This window comes from Microtus pennsylvanicus, chromosome X (genome assembly GCF_037038515.1).
Source record: "Microtus pennsylvanicus isolate mMicPen1 chromosome X, mMicPen1.hap1, whole genome shotgun sequence".
Classification (NCBI taxonomy): Eukaryota; Metazoa; Chordata; class Mammalia; order Rodentia; family Cricetidae; genus Microtus; species Microtus pennsylvanicus.
Window position 1 is genome coordinate 91,529,623 of NC_134601.1, and position 21,904 is coordinate 91,551,526.

The 21,904-nt window shown below is 42.8% G+C and overlaps 1 protein-coding gene across 1 annotated transcript in view; it reads right to left on the reverse strand.

The window, feature by feature from the left end:
- Positions 1-21,904, reverse strand: part of Msn (moesin) — a 69,313-nt gene that overhangs the window by 14,395 nt on the left and 33,014 nt on the right. Inside the window, exons 2-3 of the mRNA XM_075956655.1 lie at positions 8,475-8,558; positions 152-247 (exon numbers count right to left, since the gene is read on the reverse strand). Coding sequence (XP_075812770.1) covers positions 152-247; positions 8,475-8,558 — 180 coding nt within the window. The remainder of the gene's footprint in view (positions 1-151; positions 248-8,474; positions 8,559-21,904) is intronic.

The following is a 21,904-nucleotide window of genomic DNA, read 5'->3' on the forward strand; positions in this document are numbered from 1 at the left end:
ACCGCCAGGCCAGATAACTTTTTAAACTAGGACTCTAAACACTGTTTCCTTCGTTGTTTTGTTCAATATATTACTGAGTAAGGATCTTGGGTTTGCTAACTAGCATATGTTAGTAGCTGGAAGAACTTCTGACAGATCAGTAAGTGATTACCTTCTTATTGAGTTTCAGCCAAGTCGAGAAAGCTTTTGTGTCCTGGTACTGAAGACCAAAGAACCAAACTTCCCTCAAGCCAATTGTTTTCACCACCTGGAAAAAACAAAACAGTCACCAGTTTAAAAGCTATTCTGTGCCAGGAATCGAGGAACAGAAAACTGGAAGGAACTTAATTTACCCTAAAAGGGTTTAAGGTACTGCTAGTCTGGAGAGCAGCTGTCAAGAACTAATGTCTACTGGCAATTGATGGCTTCTGGAGCAGTGGGATCCATTTTCTTCAGAGATGTGCCTTTAGTAGGTTTCCTGTACCCTAGAGAATGGCTCTCTTTACCTATGAAAGTACTAGCAAGACTAACTAAACTCTGTGGGTTAAAAAAAATGAGTACATAAAATTGGGGGGGAGAGGGTCTAAACTTAGCTGGAGGAAGGTAAATATGATCAAAATGCATTGCATACATGTATGCACTTCTTAAATAATTAAGAAAATGTATTTTTAAAGGAATTAATGTCATATAAGGAGTCTAGTTTTTTTTTTTTAAAAAAAAAAAGAACATGGAAGTAGAAAGGAAACTATTTTGAAAAGGGACCAGGACCAATGGATGAAAGGAGGGTCATTGTAATTAAAATATAATACACGTGTATGAAAATGTCACGAATCCCTTATTTTTTACAATTAACATAAGCTTAATACACAACAAAAAAAGGAAAAAGAAAGAATTGCTATCAGCTTCTTTCCCCACTAAGTACTACTGTGAACACTGGTCCACATCAATAACCTTACATGCATTATCATCTTCAATTCTCAAAAGAGCCCTATGACAGAAGTAGGTGATGTGCATTTTACAGATAGTAATATTAAAAGCCCAGAAATAAAACGATATGCCCAAGGTGCAGATAAGAAGTGACAAAGGCAAGATTTAAATTGTCATATTTCTAAATCAAGCCAATTCTCTACCACTGCCTTCTCCGACAACGCTATACAGCTGTCGGCTCCCAGAATGGATTAGAGGCTGTAGACAAAGATTCTTGGGTTAAGTCCTGTATCATATCCTTCTGGGGTACTCTCATGTGTTCCTTGCTATTTCTGATTTTCTATTTAGTCTAAAGGATATTACATTGGGAATTGTAATGCATGCCTGTAATCCCAGTCCTCAAGAGAAAGCGGAGGCAGAAGGATCAGAAGTTCAGTGTTGGCATCCTTGGTTACACAGAGTCTGAGCCCAGTTGGGGCTACACGAGAGCCTGTGCCAAAAGTAGGGGCATGGGCTGTGCTTAATCCCAGCACTCGGGAGGCAGAGGCAGACTGGTCCCTGGTCTCTGTGAATGCAAGAACAACTTTGTCTACATGGCAAGTTCCTGGTAAATGTCTGTCTCAAATTACCAAAGGAGGCGCACTTAAAAAGACTCAGATGAACAGACAGAAAAGGTGCAGACATGCAACTGGAGGAGGGCAGGGTTCCCATGTCTGTTCAGCAACTTCTACCTGTCCAGCTACCTAGAAGCTTCCCAACTCAGGCTTTTTTTAGTTTTGTTAAAAAATTACTTCATTATAATTGACTGAATTGACAGTCATTAATGTCATTAATTCAAATTTCATAGCTGTCCTTTCTATTTAGAAAGTGGGAGTCATTTCAATATCTAAGACAAAGTCTCTTGCAATATCCCAAGGAAGAACACTTGAGAAGACAAATTAAGGGGCACAGTGTACAAGCATCCCATACCCCAAAGCTATGCTGTTCCTGGGTAATGATGGAGTCTGTTCTTGGGCCCTGACTCTAGCACGCCATGTTGATGGTCCAGGTGCAGTCTCCACACCGGCACACTCAGCACTAGAGAGAGCCACATCAGACAGTTCTCATCTTTTAGTCTGGATATAAATGGATGCAAATAAATCTTTAGGATGCAGTGAGCAGAAAATCTATGAGACTTAATTAGAGATAAAAACAAGGACCCAGAGTCACCAATGTTCTTTCTAATAAACAAATCAACACCTTCTTCCATCTCGTACAATAATCACTCTGAGGAGAAATCGTGTTCCTAATATGTCACACTTTCTCTTTATACTTTGATGTCACATATCAGGAAATATGAACAAAAATCTTCTGTCTTTAATTTGCAGCCCGTATATTTCTTTTGCTGGCCCCAACTTCCTCATTATCTAGTCGGGAGAATAACTGTTAAATGATCTCACACCTAAGGATAGGTATGGAAAGATTTTTCTTTTTTTTTTACAAAAAGCTCTTTCTCATCCTACATTTAACACAGGACCCAACTAATAATTCTGACTTTTCCCGGTAGTTTCAGAGTTATAACTGAAATGTAACTGGTGGGAAGGAGAAAAGTTCCATAAACATTCAGATCCTGGAGAGAAAAAAAGACCCACTGAAGACAGTACAGACCATAGGGCTAACATGCCTAGGTACTGGGGGAGTGGGACAGAAGAGCAAGAGAGAAGTGATAAAGAAACAGTTGGCCTTAACCTAAACCAAGAGGCCAGTTGTGGCAGCTCAGAAAACCTAGGACTGAAGGGGATTTTGATATGAACACTGCCTCTTCTTTTGTGAGCATAGGGAAATCAAAATGATATGAATTTTCCACTTCCTTAAGCTCTTGAGCTTGGAGAGATGAGCAGTCTCTCAACCTATGCTAAAGCTCCAACGTGAGGATATGGGAGGAAGGAAATACAGTCTGAAGTCAGAATTGATACTGAAAAAAACAAAGACAAAAGAAATGACCTGTGCCTCCAGGCTACAAGGAAATCTCCAATTAAGGTCCAGGGAGTGATGGGGGCCATTTGGTCAGGCAACTCCTGGATCTATTTCCAATTCCAGGAACAAGGAAATTGATGCCAGAATTACTCATTTCCAATTCCTATAGTAGCCAAGACCTCTAGTCAAAGTGGGCCAGGGCTTGGGGTAGGAAAGGTCCTGCTTTTCAAGTTTGAGAAAAGTATCTAGCTCTTTGTTCTAGGAACAAACCTCTCTGGATCCAGTGAGTAGAGTCCTTATAATGCTTGAGGGGAAAAAAATTGCTCCCTTTGGTAGCAAACACCCTGCTCATATGACCTATGCTAGTATTTCTCAAAATTGCCCTTAAGAAACCCTTAAACACCTTTAATCCCAGCACTTGGGAGGCACAGGTAGATGGATATCTGTGAATTCAAGGTCAGCCTGGTCTACGGGGAGAGATCCAGGATAAGCTCCAAAGATATACAGAGAAACCCAGTCTCAAAAACCCAAAAACAAAACAAAACAAAAACCCTTAAGCAGTTGACCATCATAACCAAAGAGGCCTAGGGGTATGGTGGAATTGAGAGGTCCACTAAAAGCATCATGAATCAAGATGAGTGGGAAGCTATCCCAATAAACACATTTTGGCAGAATAAGAAAAAAAAAGCCTCGATAGAAACTGTGAATTCTGTTCTGTACTCTGCACTCTTCCCCCAGATAGACTGTGGAGAGGAAGCAGGGCTAACACAGCGTAGGCTGGTAAAATGAAGTCCAGTGATGTGCCTATCAAATTGCTGTCAAATGAAGTGCATATCCCCACACATAACAACAACTGCTCTCAGCTTTGGTCAGGGCAGTCAGGAAGGCACAGCAGCTGTGACTACCCACATGAGACCTCCGGAAGATCTGAGCTAGGATCCTGTCACGGAAAGGGCTTTGGGATGCCACACCCATTCCTGAAGATCTACAGGCAGTTTGGTTAGTACCCAGGCTTCTGTAAATGGCCCTAAGGAATCTCACTGGTTAGGGGCAGGGACAGACAGGAAAGGAGAAGAGGGACTAGCTGGGAGGAGGAAAGAGACCGGCAGCAGGACTAGTGGGAATAAGGGAGGGTGAATATACCAAAACACATTAAGAATGGTTATTGTGCTGGGCATAGTGGTGCACACCTTTAAACCTTGCACTCAAGGGGACCATAGGTAAATCTCTGAGTTTGAGGCTAGCCTGGTTTATAGAGAAAGTTCCAGGACAGAGAAACCCTGTCTCAAAAAATATCAACAAAAAAGAAAAGCAATTATTATGTGCAATTTACAGATGATAATAAAAAAAACTACCAGGAAAGAACACTGAAGTCCAATAAAAGGAAGAGATTTGCCTCTAAGAAAATCGTTGCTAATTTCTAGGCGTTTCGGGGGATAAGACAGAATCCTTTTCATCTCTTTTTTTACTTGCAGAAATCAATTCAAGAGTCAGTGCCACCTTCCTCGTGTATCTTTGTAAGAAACCGGCGGCATCGTGAGCCATCTCAGAAGCCCAGAGCTGCATCAGAAGCAAGGCCAGAGCCTTAAGAAAAATACAGCATGAAAAATTACGTGCAAAACTGCATCAAAGCCCAGACATCTGAGGTGCACTAAGATTCTATTACAGGCTTGGCAGCAGCTGCATCGCCACCCATCTAAAAGCAAATCAATATTTAACTGGAAAAATCTGTAAGACGCTACCACAACCTCTGCTTCTTCTGCTCCACACAGCTTGTGTTCCAGTGAGCGTCTTCTTCACAGAACAGATGTCACTGAGCTGAGCTTCTGTTTAGGGCAGAGGCTAAACAAAGGGGGCTCACACAGGGCATAGTTGACAGAAGGCACTGAGAAACAGTAGAGTCTACCCAGGTTCAAGCTTGAGCTATACCACTCCTTAGAGCTACGTGACCTTAAGCAGAACATTCCCCCTCACTAAGCCTCAATTCCTCATCTGTAGAACGGGGTTGTTACTCATATTAGTGTCATAATAGATGTTAATGGTCCTATTTAAAAAAAAACAGAAAAGTCCTAATGCAAAGTCAGCCAGTCATAAGTACCTTACTGAATCAGAAAGCTTTGTGATTTTTACGGTTCCCACAACTGAACTCCCAGGACATTCCACATACGTTTGGCTTTTTAAAAGATCAATTATTAGAATGGCTGAGATGCCAGGCAGGATTTCTATGTGCAATAGCAATTAGTGAAAAAGAGAGACCACGAATCTGAAGGAGAGTGGGCAGGGGTATATGGGAAGGTTTGTACAAGAGAGAAAAGGGAAGGGAGAAATGTAATTATATTATAATCTCAAAAGGCAAACCTAGTCTTATTCATAGTGGTGGCCCTGCCACCTAGTGGCCGGTACAAAATTCGAGAAGAAGCCATTTGAAGAATCTGCCTTAAGAGATTAAAGCAAGCAAGTGCCGCATGCCTGAAGCAAAACGTGTTCTTTCTCTTTCCTGGCAGAGAGCACACTCACAAAAAAGAAACCGAAGTAAGTGGGAGCAATTGTGGGCCCCATTCCTATTTCCCACCAGGCCCTGGGCCTCCTCAAGCTACGCTTTCCCACTGCTTTTATTTATCACCCAGTGCCAAGATATATGCTTCCTCTTTATTTTACTTCCTCTCTGGTCAGAAGCCTGCTGAGTTCCAGAATAGCCCTAGAGCGTTATTCAATTCCTTTCAAGCCCCAGCTCGGGCAGAAGAGCTTCCTTGAATGATGGGTCTCAAAGTCAGATAGAATGGATTTCTTCCCTAGGCTTTATCAAGCTACAGAAAGGGAAGAGCTCACATCCTCCCACCACCTGTGCATTCTCATTCTCTATCTCCAGACAGACAGCTGCTTAGTATCTTGTCAAGTTCAGATACTTTATTCCGACAATTTTCACCGATGCTATCACAGCTCTGATACTTCTGACCTCACAGAGAGTGGCTGTGTTCTTTTTACCTTGGTAGCCTGTCAGGGGACCTAGGGATAGAAAACACATCTTCTCTGAGACCTCCCCAAGCTCTAACGCCCTCATTTGCTCCACACAGTGCAGTGCAGTGGGAGGAAAGTATGACTGTTCAGAACTGCATTTGAAACTTCATATTCCAACATACCAAGGTATGATCGTATCCTCTTAGGGACAGGAGCATCGTGATGATTAAGGAACCCAGTTACATGTAAAACCTCCCATGTTTATCACTTCCAACCCAACTCACCATTTTTTTTTAAAGAATATAATGTGCTAATAATAGTCAGCATGTTGTATAATAGAACTCAAGGTCCCTTTTTCATTTATCTGGTGAGACAGGATCTCCTGTTGCTCAAGCTGGCCTCATTTAAAACTCACTATACTCTCGAGAAGGGCCTTGAACTCCTGATCCTCCTGCCTGGGTCTTCAGCGAATACAGACTACCACACCCAACTTCAGAGTCACTCTAATCTGAATGAAATTTCAGCTCAAGCACCTACCAGGGATAATCTACGGTAGGTGCTCATAAATATGCTTCTCAAGACACTGTTCGTCTGGGTAATAAATCATCCGGGTTTCCTCTCATTCCTTTTCTCAATGATTATGAAAGATCAAAATCTCTTCAGGGCTCTGTGTGGGAGGCAATAACCTTAAGAGCGGCATGCTAGCCAGGAATGCTTGCATACGTCTGTAATTCCAGGAGTCAGGAGGCTAAGGCAGGAGATTGCTCTGAGTTCCAGGCAGCCTGGATTACATAACAAGTACCAGGTCAGCCAGAGTTATATACTAAGAACCCCCCACACCCGACAAAAATTTACCATTCCAATCTGCCCAGGGCTCATAGCCATAGTGGCCTCCCACGGAACTACATGCACAGTGCATAAAGCAAATCAATACTAATAATAAATTACCAAGTAGAGGCTTTTTGAAATTAATAAAACTTGACCCACAGATTATTTTTTGCCCCAGACTCTAAGCCGTGTCTTCATCAGCCAGCCCCCTTTAAAGCAAAAAGACAAACCCCAGTGGTAAGAGCAGGAAGGAGGATCATTTGGTTTGGGAGATGAGTAGAATCAGAACTCTGGATGGAGTCTAAGAAGAGGTCAAAGTAAAATCCACCATGACTGATACTCTCCCCGCGGCACCTCTTCCTAAGACCTTACTATCTAAAACAAGTGACCCAGGAGTCTATGTGGTCTCCTGATGTTTGTCTCATGGACTGCTAGAAGCCAATCCAGAAGTGATGTTCTGCCAGCTGCCTTCTCCTACCAACTCAAATGTGGCATTTCCTTTCTTTTTACAGAAAAGGGTCATCTGAACAATGAAAATACAGAAGGGAGAGAAGCAGATGTGTCAAAAAAGGGGCAGAGATAAATTTTTGAGAGACAACCAAATTTGAGGAAACATGTACAGCTTGAAAACCCGAGGCCTTGACGAAAAGAATTGTTTGCAGGAAGCAAGAAATTAGTGGCAAAGCCAGCTCTAGAGATCAGAATTTCTGACTTTCAAGCTAGTGTTCTTGCCAATTCATTAGGCTGTCCCTTTAAAAGCTCTCCAATATAGAACCCACATGAAAACCTTAATATAATCAAAATGCATTTAGTCATTGCAGACTAGTACTGTAATTACTTGTGAGCTAAGGGAATGTCAAAACATTACTTAGGTGTTTCAAAGTTCCTCAGACTAACTTGTATTTTCACAAATTAACCATCAGTGATTACCCCACACTGTTCAAAACAAAAACACAAAACAAACTCCAGAGAAGGAATAAGTTCCAACTAAATCCAAAATTAGATCATCAAGCCTCTCTCCCAATTCTAGTTCATAAATGAGACAAAAAGCATAGTATTAGAAGGGGACCCATCATTTACTACTCTGCCACGTGTTTGTACATAATGCTTTCTTCCAAGATATTTGGGCTTTCTTATTGTCTTGTCTATTTCTGATCTGGTATTTTGTGCAACCTTATATGTCACAGTAACCAGGGTTTTTTTGGATAATGGTAAAGATATAAATAATATTACATTTTTATAAAAACAAAAGGCATATAAAGATGAATTTTCCCCCTTTCTTTCATATTTGTGTATGTACATGGGCAAGCATGCCACAGTCTGCTTATGGAAGTAAGAGGGGAACTTGCAGGCATGGAGAGACACACCTATCTATAATCCCAGCACTTGGGAAGCTGGCGAATACAGACTTTGAGTTAGAAGTCAGCTTAGGCTAGGTAGTAACTTCAAGGACACCCTGGGCTTTTTTAAAGAGACTTGTCTATAGATAGATAGATAGACAGACAGACAGACATAAACATCTTTCAAAGTTGAAAGAAAATATATTCATCTTTTCAACAAATCTAGCATAGAATAACATTCCTTGTCTCTTGTCTCCTTCGTTCAGGATCAAGGATAGGATTATTAGGGCAGTGAGATTGAGATTTCAGTTGCCAAGATTATACTTTGCCTCCTTTTTAATCAAGTCTGGAATCAGCCTTTGTTTTTACCTTCCTTGGAAGGGCAAGTAGAGAAAGAGACCTTTTCCAAAACACAGGAGTAGGTAGTCTGCACTGTGATGAGACCTACCGGCAAAAGAAGTGGTTAAGGAACAAGGCCTCCCTTACCTGGTCAAACAGCTGCTTGCCAGTGGTATTCGGCTGAATGGCAAACTCCAGCTCTGCATCCATGGTGGTCACACGCACACTGATCTAAGATGAGATGAAAGAAAGCAAATTAGTTCCTTGGCTTTAAATGTCTCTGTTCAACTTTGAAGGAAAAAAATCCAAATGCCAAGACGCTGAGTAAATAAGAAAATGATGTGGAGAAAGGTAAAATATTGACATAAGTCATATCCTAACCATATTCTCAACCACATTACTGAAGATAAAAACACAGCCAGAGACACTGCTTCACCAAGAGGCAAACACGAATGTAAATCAGTATGCTACAAAGAGGAAGAAAATATTGTTTATATTTCTTTCAAAAAGTGTTCCCTACCTACACCAGCCATTTCCAGGTCACCGGATTCTCTTCCCTACCTCTGGTCTACAGCCTGGCTTGTCTATGGCACTAGGAGATAGTGGAAGAAACAAGGTAAAATTAAAAAACAATACTGGGTTCTCTGCTGTGGACTTTCCAAGCTACAATAGGAACCTTGCAAGCAAAAGGTGCCACTGATGTGGCGGTTCTCAACCTATAGGGGTCATGACCCCTTTGGTGGGTTCAACAACACTTTCACAGGGGTCAAAGACCATCAGGAAACACAAACATTTATGTTACAATACATAACAGGAGTAAAATTATAGTAATGAGGTAGCAATGAAATCAATTTTCTGTTTGGGGGTCACTACAACATGAGGAAGTGTATTAAAGAGTTGCAGCATTGAGAAGGTTGAGAGCCACTGAAATAGAGCCATGGAAGTAACCAATCACTTTCTGTTTGAAAGTGGGTTCTGAGACCCACTCCATAGGAGGGAAGTCATGCTCAATACTGTAAACCCGCTCAAAAGCCCATGACTGGGGAGGTCATACGCCTTAGTGAGGAACCTACTACTTACTACTGATTTACTTAATAGCCATGTAGTCAAAGTGGCCTCTAAATATGTGCTTGTATCCATAGACTAGCTTCACTCTGAACCTTAAAGAAGTTTCTTTTTGCAATAGCTTTCAGTTAACACAGACTCAGAGCTGGTCAAAGTGCTGAGACTAAATGGTTTTTAAGTGCTTGGCCCTGCATTTACCCACTCCAAATTAAAGCCTAGCGAACATCATAGAAAATGGTACGAAGTGCTGGAGGCTGGAGAGGAGTGTTGTAAACACTGTCTTTTAGATACGGCATGGCAGCTGCAACTATGAACTCACAGCAATACTGAGCACATTCCACAAGACCTGCACAATACTGGGCACATCAACAGGGATAGGGCAGTAGCTAAGGCAACTCCACCCCCCCCCAGGAGCTCTAGGCAATTAGCTGTTGCAGGGGGAGGGGTCATTCTGGTGCAGCCACTGGCAAGTTGTACTTGCTCAAGTAAATAACCTCCAACATGTGCTCATGCAAGAAACCCTAATTAAATGCAGTAGAGCACAAAAATAAACTATTGAAAGTAAAGAGGATAAGAAAGGACAACATGAAGAATATAATCAAAGTGTGTGTGCATGTATACAAGGTGTCCACACACAAACATGAGTTTATACACACACACACAAACATGATTTTATATACATGAAAGTTTGGAAAACTAAAAACAAATTTAGAACTGGGTGCCAATGCTAGCAGCATAATGGTCTCAATTTACCAACATGAATAGTTCTTATCTTTTGGGGGGGGGCCTTAGTTTCCTTCATCTGCACAAGGGCAGACAGACATCAAAGCAATGATTAAGGATCATTCTAATAGTGAAGTGTGTTGTTCTATATACTGCCTCGGTCTGCTAACAGTTCCTGTATTTGTGTCTCACTGTTCTCTCCGGGCACAGGAGAGGACGGGGGCATCAGCAGAGGTGAGTGTGGACAACAGAAACGTGCGACCACAAAGAGAGGGAACCAGGCACTGACCAAACTACCAGACAAGAGGAAAGAGGGAGGGGTGGAATGATCTAAGTATATTTTAATCCAAAAATATTTTAAATGAAAAAATATTAACATATTCTTATATTATATCACAGATGCATATACATAATGCTAGTAAGTGGAAGTCTGAATACAGGTCTGTGTCCAGACTTTATAAAATCTCATGCTTTTAGGCTATTAAAGATGGTGCTTGCCATCAAGCCTGATGATCTCAACTGAAGGCTTCAGACACACATGGAGGAATAGAACCAACTCTGGAGATTGTCCTCTGACCTCCACGTGCTTCCATGTTACACATACACATGTAATAAATTATAAACAATATTTCATATACTATACAAGTTCAGCTTCATAAGATGGATAGATGATTGATAGATAGATAGATAGATAGATAGATAGATAGATAGATAGATAGATAGATAGATAGATAGATAGATAAGTGGAATAATATTCTAGTGCTAGTTAGGCTTTGTGTTTTCTCCCTTGTTTAAATTATAAAAAAATTCACATTATTGAGGAAAAACCAAAATATAAAATTGCCAAAGATGTAAATCCCCATGGAATAGGTATGATAAAGTCTTTGTAACTTTGGGCTTTTTCCAAGCACAAAAGTTGGTAGCACCAACTTGGAAGCAGACACCATTTTGCCAGCTAAAGAATTCTGATAAATACCAGACCCAAGGAATACCTTTGTAAATAAATCTCACCAGAGATTCAGGGAGGAAATCTATTTCAGGACGGACAATGAAACAGGAAAGGCCCTGAAGGTAGGAACAAGTAAATCAAGCGCCTTGTGAGTAAGGCGAGGTTAGCCACCTTACTTGGTGTTACCCTAGGCTTCCTATAGTAATGAGTCCTCACACAGTATGGAGAAAAAGGTCCAGTGGGCTAGAATTTGTAGGGAAAAGGGCTGCCATGCTAAATACGACCTCAATTCACCTTGTGCTGGATGAAAAGTGACAGCAAACTATCCAATGGGGATGAGGAAATGGATCAGCGAGCAGAATTCTTGCTGTGCAATTATGAGGACTTGAGTTCAATCCTCAGCACCCACATAAAAGCTGGTATTAGTGGTGCGTGTCTCCAGTCCCAGCACTGCAAGGGGTGGAGGGGGGCAGATTCCTGGAACTCGATGGCTCATCAGCCTAGTCAATCAATAAGCCCCAGTTTCAGCAGGAGAGCCCTTTTCGTTCAAATAAAATAAAACAGTGATAGAGCAAGTCACCTCACATTTACCTCTGTCCTCTATACATGCACATACCCACACAAGCATGCATATATACCTAACACACACACACACACGCCAAGCAAACCAAAAATTTAAAAAAAAAGCAGTGACTAAGACAGGAATGAGGATAGTGGCCTTTCTTCATATACGTGCTTCATTTTACAATCCAACCGCAATTCTCTCTCCCACCCCTCCTCCCATGCCCCCTCACCTCCCCCAGCCCACCTCCAATTCACTCCTCAGAAAGGGTAAGGCCTCCCACGGGGAGTAAACAAACCCTGGCAGTTGAGTTGAGGCAGGACCAAGAAGGTAACAAAGAAGACAGACACTAAGAGGGACAAAAGGATCGCCCTGGGAAAGGGGAATTAGATGAGATCTCCTGGGTAAACTGGGGTCCTGGGGGTGGTAAAAGGGAGGAGATGGGGGATGGGAATGTGAGGAAACCAGATGGCCCTGCTGAGGGAGGGCTGGAGTGGGAGAGTAGTAAAAGAGGTATCTTGATAGAGAGAGCCATTATGGGATTAGGGAGAAACCAGGTGCTAGGGATATTTTCAGGAATCCACAAGGATGACCCCAGCTAAGACTCCTAGGAATAGTGAAAAGGGTTCCTGAACTGGCCTTTGCCTGTAATCAGATTGGTGACTACCCTAACTGTTATCATAGAACCTTCATCTAATCTAGTAACTGATGGAAGCAGATGCAGAGATCCACAGCCAAACACTAGAAAAAGCTGCAGAAATCCAGTCGAAAAGAGGAGGAGGGAATATATGAGCAAGGGATAGTGGCCTTTCTAATACATTGGTTTATTCGCATCTCAATATTTATTTGTAATTTAGAATTACATCTTGTGTGGTTCTATGGTGTAATGGTGAGCACTCTAGAATTACATCTCCGTAATTCTAAGTTGGCACAAGAAAATGCTGGTTACATAAATAGCCATCAAATAAGAGGCTATAAAATAGACGGATATAGGGGTAAGGATGCAGTTCAGTGGTAGAGCAGTTATCCAGCATGCACAAGGCTTCATGGATGGTACGGGGGTGGAGGCACAGGCAGCCTGAACACAGTACACATAGAGAGAAAAGAGGGCATTTCTTGACCTTTTTATGTCAGATACCATTCTTGCCAATCTAGCAAAGCCAATGGAACACATATCAGAATATTTCTAAAGGCATAAAATAAATACAAGGAGACAATTTATATTGAAACAGATGTCAAATTTAATAACGTGTACTTATATACCATATTAAGTTACCTCGCATTATCGAGTATTGGGTCTTAATAATTACTACTGTGATTTATTTTTAGAATATTTTTATTTTTGACAGATCCAAACATTTCTCATCCCCTTCCATCTTCCATTAGCACTTCTTCTCAAAGAGGCCCTCTCCTTGTTTTTATGGCTTCTTTTTTCTGTTTAGTCCACTGAGTTTAATTGGATTTCCTTGCCCAAGCATGAATGGGAAGTTTGTGAATACAGCAAGGACAGCTCATCTGTGGCTACATCATTTAAAGGAGTGACACCGCTCCTCCAATCAGCATACCTTGTCAATAGTCCCAGGGGAGGGGTGACAAGTCTTCTGAATACAACATAGCTATTGCACTACTGTAAATTTAAATTTAGTCTAAATGATATTTTGGGAGAGCTGGAATAACTAAATGTCTAAAGACTTCCACTGATGACAGTATCATAGGTACCACTAATACTAAATTTTTTTTGCTTATATTTATAATTAAAAGGATAACTCTTAAGTTAGAGCTTAGTGAAAACAAAAGCTGGCTTAGTATCTGTAAAAGACTGCTTACAGGACCGCCATGGACACCAAACTCCACAAACGTTCAAGTGTGGTAACCTTTGCATATAACCTAAATACATCCTCTTGGGTTCTCTAAATCATCTCTAAATAGTTTTATAATACCAGATATAAGGGCTGGGAATGTAGCTCAGTGGTACTGCCACAGCTTAGCACACAGAGGCCCTGGGTTCAGTTTCTGACAACATAAACCAATGCTATAATACAATGTTGATGCTATGTAAATAACTACTATTCTTTGTTGTTTCAGGAATAATCATACAAAGTCTGCACATGTTCAGTACACACACAATTTTTCCCCAAATATTTTCAACCCACAGCTGGTTGAGGGCCAACTGTGTCCACATTCATGGGTCTTTCCTGTTTCAAATGTTATTCATGGATAGAAGGATTTCTGGTTAAAGAACTTCCTAGAAATTTATTTCAATTCACCTAATACAGAAGCAGCACAGTGTTTAAAGAATTATGGGTGTAGGAGAACTGTAGAACTATTCTCTGACCTTGAGGCAATTACTGAATTCCCAAAGAACTGCAATGCTACTACACAGGGAAGTCCCTGAAAAGCAGAACAGAAAAATCTTTTGTGTGAATTAAGAGTCATGTTAAGGTGGTTTTTCCATAGATCTCCAAGGACAGGATTAATTTTTAGAGTGAGACTCAAAATAGAAAAACTGAAACAAAAAAAAGTGAGGAAAGCGGATTTAAGTAAAATAAATGGAGCCTAAAAGTGATGCGGATGGTAAGAGTACTGGGGAAGGTTGATTTGTTCTTTGATAATGTAAGATGTACATAGATAAGACAAGCGACAGTCCAGACCCATGTCACATACGGCCCTCTGGGCATAGGAACCTACTGTCTTCCTTTTGGAATTGGCCCTTCTATTTCACTGAGGCGGCATCTTGTCTGGGAAGGTTTAAAAAAAGGTGGCCGGCGGTTAAAGGTGCCCAAGTTCAAGCCATGCGTTTGTATGTTGGGAGGAAAGCACCCACTAGCATAAGATGTCCCCTGACCTCTGCACACTTATGGTCATGCACACATAAATACACTCCGAAATTTTCTGAAAACCCTGAAATTGAAGCTTCCAAATCCAGCAAAAATTTCCCTGGCAGGGAATAAAGGAGCTGATCTGGGTAAAGTAGCAATTTAAAGCATAATTCGCAGTAGAGAGAACTGTTTACACAGCGAAATCCTTGCCTAAGCAGGGCCTGAGTATGCAGACATAGGCTGAGGTCGAAGACTGCATCTATGGAGAACAGAAGGGTTTAAGGATCAAGACAAAAAAAACAACAACACCATGGGTACGAATTTCAAGAGTGTGTCATCCTCTCACATCCACTGGCCCTCCCACCTCTAGCCCAAGAACAATAAATCCATTGAAGCTGGCTGAACAATCGAACATAGATACTTCCCACAGGAAGCCTCTGTGCAAATGAACTCATCTTGGTGGTTTCCCATCGAAAGCCTTCACCAGGATCACTCCTACACCCAAGTTGGTTAGCCTGAAACATAATCAGGCCAGACGCTGACTCTGTCTGGGCAGCAGTAGCTGGGGGTGCTTTCTTGATGTGTCCAGTAGCTTCAAATAAACGACCCTCCCTTTCCCTAGAGCCAGAATCAACCATGGAAGCAGCACTCCTGCACGGCAAAGTGGTCTGGCCGTAATCTGCCCCCACCTGTTGGGCGTTCCTAACTATATAAAATAGATGACCCCCCCGAGGGAGGGGGGAGAAGGAGAGAGAAATAATCACGTTAACTCGCTGGAAAGATGAGTGTAAATATTGTCAGTTCGTAAGTGAAAAAAACTGAAGTATATAGGGGCAGGTGACAGACACATATTGGATACCAACTCTATGCCAGCCCCATCACCCACAGGCTCAGTTCACATCACTGAAGCCAAATGTCCTCTGTTAGCAGTTGGTGGAGGCGGGTCTTCTGGACATTCCTGGAGCTCCTTCCATAACTCCACCCACCTCTCTAGTCATGGCAATTTCACCGCTCTCCTCAGACACTGCCTTGGTAACTATTTTGCCAAAGCCCACACACTGCAGCATAGGAAGCCTGGGGACATCTGGGAAACACTGCTTGGGTAGGGAGGGTTCCCTTGTCTCTCTGGGGCGGCTCAACAGCCTCACCGACGACCTGCCATCTCTGAATTCTGAGGGAGTGGCCTTTCTTTCTGGGCTTTCAAGGGGACTGATAATGTAAGAAAGACAATTATGATGGGAGGAGAGGAGCCAGAGGAAGTACAAGCCTTACTAGGGCAACCCCAGAACTCCAATCTCTTCCTCAGTCATCAGTGTGACCAGATTCACCTTCCCCCAGCATTTCCAGCAGCAGGGCCTGGTCTATCGTGATCCTCAGGATCCCAGAACAGGTTCAAGCCCCTCTTTTCTCTAGGAAGAAAACAAGAGTTGCCTTGACTCTGCAGCCCAGGAGCTGGAAAGTCCTTCACCATGCCCCTCCTCTAACACAAACACACAGACACACAAACACACACACACATTCACTATGCAACAACTTTTTCTGCTTTCTCCCTAGTGATTTGGAAATGGTACCTGGTGCGATTACCCCTTCCCTCTCTTTTGACCTATTCCCAGACCTTTCCAGACCTGCCTGGGCTTCACTTTCCCTATGCCTGTGTCTGCTGCCCGTAGTTTTTATAAAAGAGAACCACGCCAATCCCGACTGACCCACACCCATACCTTCATGACTCAACATTCGTTCTCCAACCACTCGAGCTGCTCCAAAACGGCAGAGGAGACAAGAGTCTCTTTCATTTGTTTTGGCTCAGCCCTGCCCTCCGAAAAATTCCAAGAAGCATTTCAACTGACAGACAAGAGCACACTAGAGACTGGAGGGTTGCTCTTTCGGTTACCATGTTTGGAGCACTAAACCTTTTCAGCAGCGAGAACACAACCAACCACCTTATCAGTGTGGGGGAAGAGCTCAGCACAAAGGCTTAAGATGACAAAAATCAGAAACGATGATGTCATCTTCCTCAATGCAGCCTCAATTTCACGGACTTTTGCTCAGCTCCAGACTCAAATCCTTTCCCCTGCTACTCCTCTCATGTGAAAGTCAGGAAAGAAACTACGTGTGTGTGTGTGTGTGTGTGTGTATGTGCGTGTGTGTGTGTTTGTGTGTCTGTGTGTGTATGTGTGCGCGCGCAACTAATTACAGTCTCACTAATCAAAAGCAGCTCATCAGTCGAGACATGCCCTAGAAACAAACAATGGCCAACTGCAGCTCTTATCTTCCTCCAGGCACACGGGGTGGCCCACGGTGCCCTTAGCATGGCCATTCCCCAGAAATTCACCTGCTTTCTCCCTTCAGAGCTTCTCCCCTTTAGTCTGCAAAAAACGATGAACAGTGTGGAATAACAAACTCTAAAACCTGAAAGGTCCCTCGGTGATCATTTGACTCAAAGCCAACAGTTGAATATGAATAGTGAGGTACGGGAAAGAGAGGCACTGGCCCGGTGTCATACAGCTCCCGTGCAGTGTGAGAAGAGAGATTAAAATCTGCCTGTTTAGGCTAGCAGTGTGGCTCAGCACTAGAGGCTTGCCAAGGATTAACGAAGACCAGCGTTCCCTCTCCAGCACCAGAAATAATAAGATTGAATTTTAAAAGAATGGCTCTTGTTCCCACAGCACATTTAATAAGCTCTCATGCCATCCTCAATCTCCTAAGTAGTAGCCCCTCCATACATGTCCCTTTGCATCTAGAGATACTATGCGGAGGAGGCAGCTTCAGTTTGCTTCCACTAAGAACCCAAAGCTGGCACTATTTGGAAGTTGGGTTTTCAACAGGGGGCAGATCTAACTTCCATGCTGAGAAATGCACTAGCATGAATTCTAGGGAGACAAAATCTTTCCTAATTCTCTGGAGGCAAAACCAGAAAGAAATGGGGATAAAAGAAACGGGGTCATACCTAGGTAGCAAAGAATAACAGGTCCCTCAAGCCCCATACAACTCTGAAAGTGGCAAAATGAAAAGGAAGCAAGCCCATCATTAATAACACACGCATCCAAATGTGAGAAACTGTTATTTGGAACCACACCCAGCTGGCCTTCACTCTCTCCAGTCAGCTTCCTACTTGACCCAGGCTCCCGCCAGCAAGTTTTGCAGGAAGTTGTTTGTAGACTGGAGACAGACCATTTTTGGCTGCCTGAAGATGCCGGCTTTGCCCAGGGCACCAGAAGAGGGTTCTATCCCCTCTTCTTAGGGATACAGCATCTCAACCTTCAACATCATGTCTCAGAAAAACAATAAAGTTGAACCAAGCTTAGGTTCCTTCAACTGCTCAGCAGAATCCAGCCAAGCCCTGTGTCTTTAGGTGTTACAGTTGCTAAAACCAGGATCCATAAACTATTGAAGGGCCTGGAGGAAGCTTATCGGCCTAGTCAAAAAGTACTGTTTTCCATCCAACCTGATGGGAGTGGGACAGATGGGGAGAGTAATGAAAGAGATGTCTCAATAGAGGGTTAGGCAGAAACCTCGTGCCAGGGAAACTCCCAGGAATCCACAAGGATGACTCCAACTAAGACTTCTAGCAATAGTGGAGAGGGTGTCTGAACTGGCCTGCCCCGTAATCAGATTGGTGACTACCCTAATTGTCATCATAGAACCTTCATCCAGTAACTGATGGAAGCAGATGCAGAGATCCGCAGCCAAGCACTGGGCCAAACTCCGAGTCCAGTTGAAGTGAGAGAGGAGGGACTCTAAGAACTAGAGGGCATCAAGGGCATGACAAGGGAGGAGACCCACAGAGACAGCTGATCTGAGCTCATGGGAGCATGGACTCTAGACCAATACCCAGGGGGCCTACATGGGACTGACATAGGCCTTCTGCATGTGTATGGCAGTTGCGTAGCTTAGTCTGCTTGTGGGGCTCCTAGCAGAGGGATCAGGACCTGCCCCTGGCACTTGAGCTGGCTTTTGGGAACCTCTTCTCCATGCTGGGTTGCCTTATCCAGCTCTAATGCAGTGGGAGGAGTTGGTTCTGCCTTGATTTGATATGCCATGCTTTGTTGGTGCCCATGGGAGGCCTTCCCCTTTCTAACTGGGGACAGAGAAGGAGTGGACGGGGAGGGGGCAAATGGAAGGCTGGAGGGGGACAGGAGGAAAAGATGGGAGGAAAACTCTGGTAGGTATGCAAAATAAATGAAAAAAAATTAATTAATAAGAAAGTACTGTTTTCAAGCCCAGGGCTAGGCTAAGGTTGACTTCCTAGCCACTTTGGTGGGGAGAAGACTTCCAAACCTGGTGAAAGGGAACCCACCAATACGAAAGTGCTTGCTCCTGGGAATAATGGCCCCAGGTCTATCAAGAGCAAAAGGGAAGGGAGTGGAAAGAGGTTTGAGGGTCTCTTTTACCTTTTCTAACCCCCACTTCCAGAGTTGGGGTGCAGCTCAGTAGCAGTGTGGTTGCCTAGTATGCAAGACCCAGAGCTCTATCCGCAGCTTTGCCAAAACAAAAAATTATTTTCTGTACATTGGTTTTACTAATTTCAACCTCACTACAGGGCTATTGAAAGACTAAACTTAAGTAATAGATAAGAAAGTACCTAGTCTATCATAAATAGATTAGGAGGCTTATTTACTCCCCTTCCTTTGTGCCATTATCATTATGAATATCCTCTCTGTAGGGTTGAGTTAAAGCAAAAGTCTGTTTGAATACCAGAGGCCTCAAAAGAACCCTTCTAGAACTCTTTGAGTGCAAATTCTACTATGTAATGAAATTTCTAAGTCACTTAGATAATGCAAAGCCATATACAACAGTGAGACACATTTATCTCTGCATGTATTTCTTCGTTTATTTATTAATCTATTTGGATCTCCTGTGGCTTAAGCAGGCCTCTAACCTGGTATGTAGTCAGAGCTGACCTTTAACTCCTAATTTTCTTGCCCTTCACAACTCTGCGGCTGGGATTACAGGCATGCACCACACAGCCGGGCCCAGAATTTTTTTTTAATGTTCTCTCTCTCAGGAGAGATAGGAAATTCCCCCAAGAAACAGAGTCATAAAGGATTAGTGAATACAGCAGAGCATTTATAATACTTTACCCTCTTCAAAGGCTGCCTTGCCTTCCTTGCTTATTCTGAATTCTGCCTGAGTTTTTTTTTTATCCTGTATTGTCTTGTATTACTAACCCTTACCACTCAATACAACTTACCAACATATCCTAAATATCTCAGCTGGTATCCCAACCACCATAAAGTAGGCTTAAAAATGACTCAATAGAATCACCTGAGGAAATTTTTTGGAAGAGTCCCTTGCTCATTCTAGCTTCTTGGGTCAGAACTTGGCCAGCCATCTTGAATTCTTGGGCTGACCATCCGAAATTAAAAGCCACCAAGATAATTAATTACAAGCCTCATAATGACAAATTGGCCAGAAAACTATCTGGTTGAAGGGAAACACAGACAATTAAAATTAACCAGAAGACGTCTAGGCTGATGGCTTAGTATAAGGCTCTCTTCAAGGCTGAACATAATACCCAAAAAGACCAAGGATGGCAGTGTCTCTCCATAGTCACTGTATCCCTCTACATCCTAGTATCCTTGTTTGTAAAGTATGAGTGATCATCATGCCTGTTCCTTCCTACCAACAACAACCACAACCTAAAGCCACAAACTAAAGTAGTATCTCAGTATCAAGAAGAACATAGATTTATATTCTAAAACCATCAATACAAGATCTAGCTCCACTAGCAATGAGCCAAGGGATCTTAACTCTCCCCACCTGTAAAATGAGCAAAATGATGCCCATGTAGCAAACGTGTTGTTTGGTGCTAATGAGATGGTGCCCTTTAACTGCTCGTCAACATCATTTCTGTCATTAGCCAAAAACCTAGATGCCTAGAACCCCAAGCCAGGATTACTGGAGCAGACTCTTGAGAGGAGTGTCTTGGGAATCTATAGTTCAAAAAGTGCCAAGAGATACTTACTACCTGAGTTTAAAGAAACACACTCTGGCGCAGATGCTGGTGAGATCAGAGCACAGTACAAGCAGGCTTCTAGGTGCAAAATGTTTCCTGGCTCAGAAATCCTCATTCAGGGACCGTGAAGTTAGGACCTAACAGATCAGGTGCTCCAGGCAGGGGAAATGGAAACTTTGAAATTCTGATCAGAAAATTGTGTCAAACCTCTGAGCTATGGTCCAGAGTCTTCAACCTTTCTTCCTTCCGTCTAGTTAAGAACCAGACAGTGGGAGGTACAGATACTTCAGTAGCCAAAACATATTGATCAAAATGCTCTAATTAAGGCCCCTGTCAGAGTCTTCCTGCATTCTCTGCCTTGTAAACATTCCACACATAATCATTCCCAGGGGAATTTTCAGGCAATGAGCAGATCTTAAACACCAAACACCCCTTCTTGGATGCTCTGAGAGCTAAGGGACAAAGAACAAACATCAAAGGCAAGGCAGTAATGCAACTTTTCATGGAAGGGAGAAACAGAGGTTCAGTGAGGTAAAAGCAATTTGTTTAGTTAGGCTTTCCAGAGAAAACTATAATAGCAGCATCATGCTGTAAAAGACTGTCATGAGTTCGAGACCACCTTGGGCTACATAATTAGCACATTTCTCAGAAGAAAAGAAGCATCTAGTGCAAATTCAGAGATAAACCTAGAGCCTGCGTTTCTACAGCTACTAACTGTTATTTGCCATTCTCAAGCTCTCTTCATTAAAATTACAAAGATACTTCTGTCAAAAGCTTGCCTGTTATCATTTACTTTAAGAAATCAAGTGTTCTCTAGCCATAAGCTGTCGCTTAGTGTAATCAGTCTTTTTCTGTCCTGCCCAGCTCCCAAATCACAACACCGAGACATTATTAATTTTGGAAGCTCGGCCGATAGCTTAGGTAGTTAGTTTCTAATTAGCTCATATTTAAAATCACCCATTTCTACTAATCTCTGTGCTACCACATGCCTCATGGCTTGTTACCTCTTTTCCTGCATGTCTGATCCTTTTGCATCTCAGGCTGGCAGGACAGGAAAAGATCAGTTACATACAGTGTAAACATGGGGCTCGAACCCATGACCCTGAGAATAAGAGTCTCATGCTTTACCGCCTGAGCTAACCAGGCAGCTGCAGGACAGGACAGAAGAAACAGAGGAACCTCCAATTACAAGTTAGGGTACCACAGTCCACCAGGAAGTTTGGCCGGTTTGAACCCCACTCGACTAACATCTTGGGAGGATGAAGAGTTAGTTCCAAGTCTGGTCCTCCTAGAACTCTACTGATCCTGGTTCTGCCACAAATTCCTTATAGTACTCTCTGGATCCTCCATCTCCCTGCCTGAAATAAAGGGTCAGACTAGTTGGCTTCCAAAGGTGCTTTCAGAGGGTCCATCTAGCCTCACTGAAAAGAGGAACCAGTGAGCAAATCCCCACTTCAATATGCCCGGCAGATTCCCTCGGCCTCTGGTCATTCCAAGCTGACC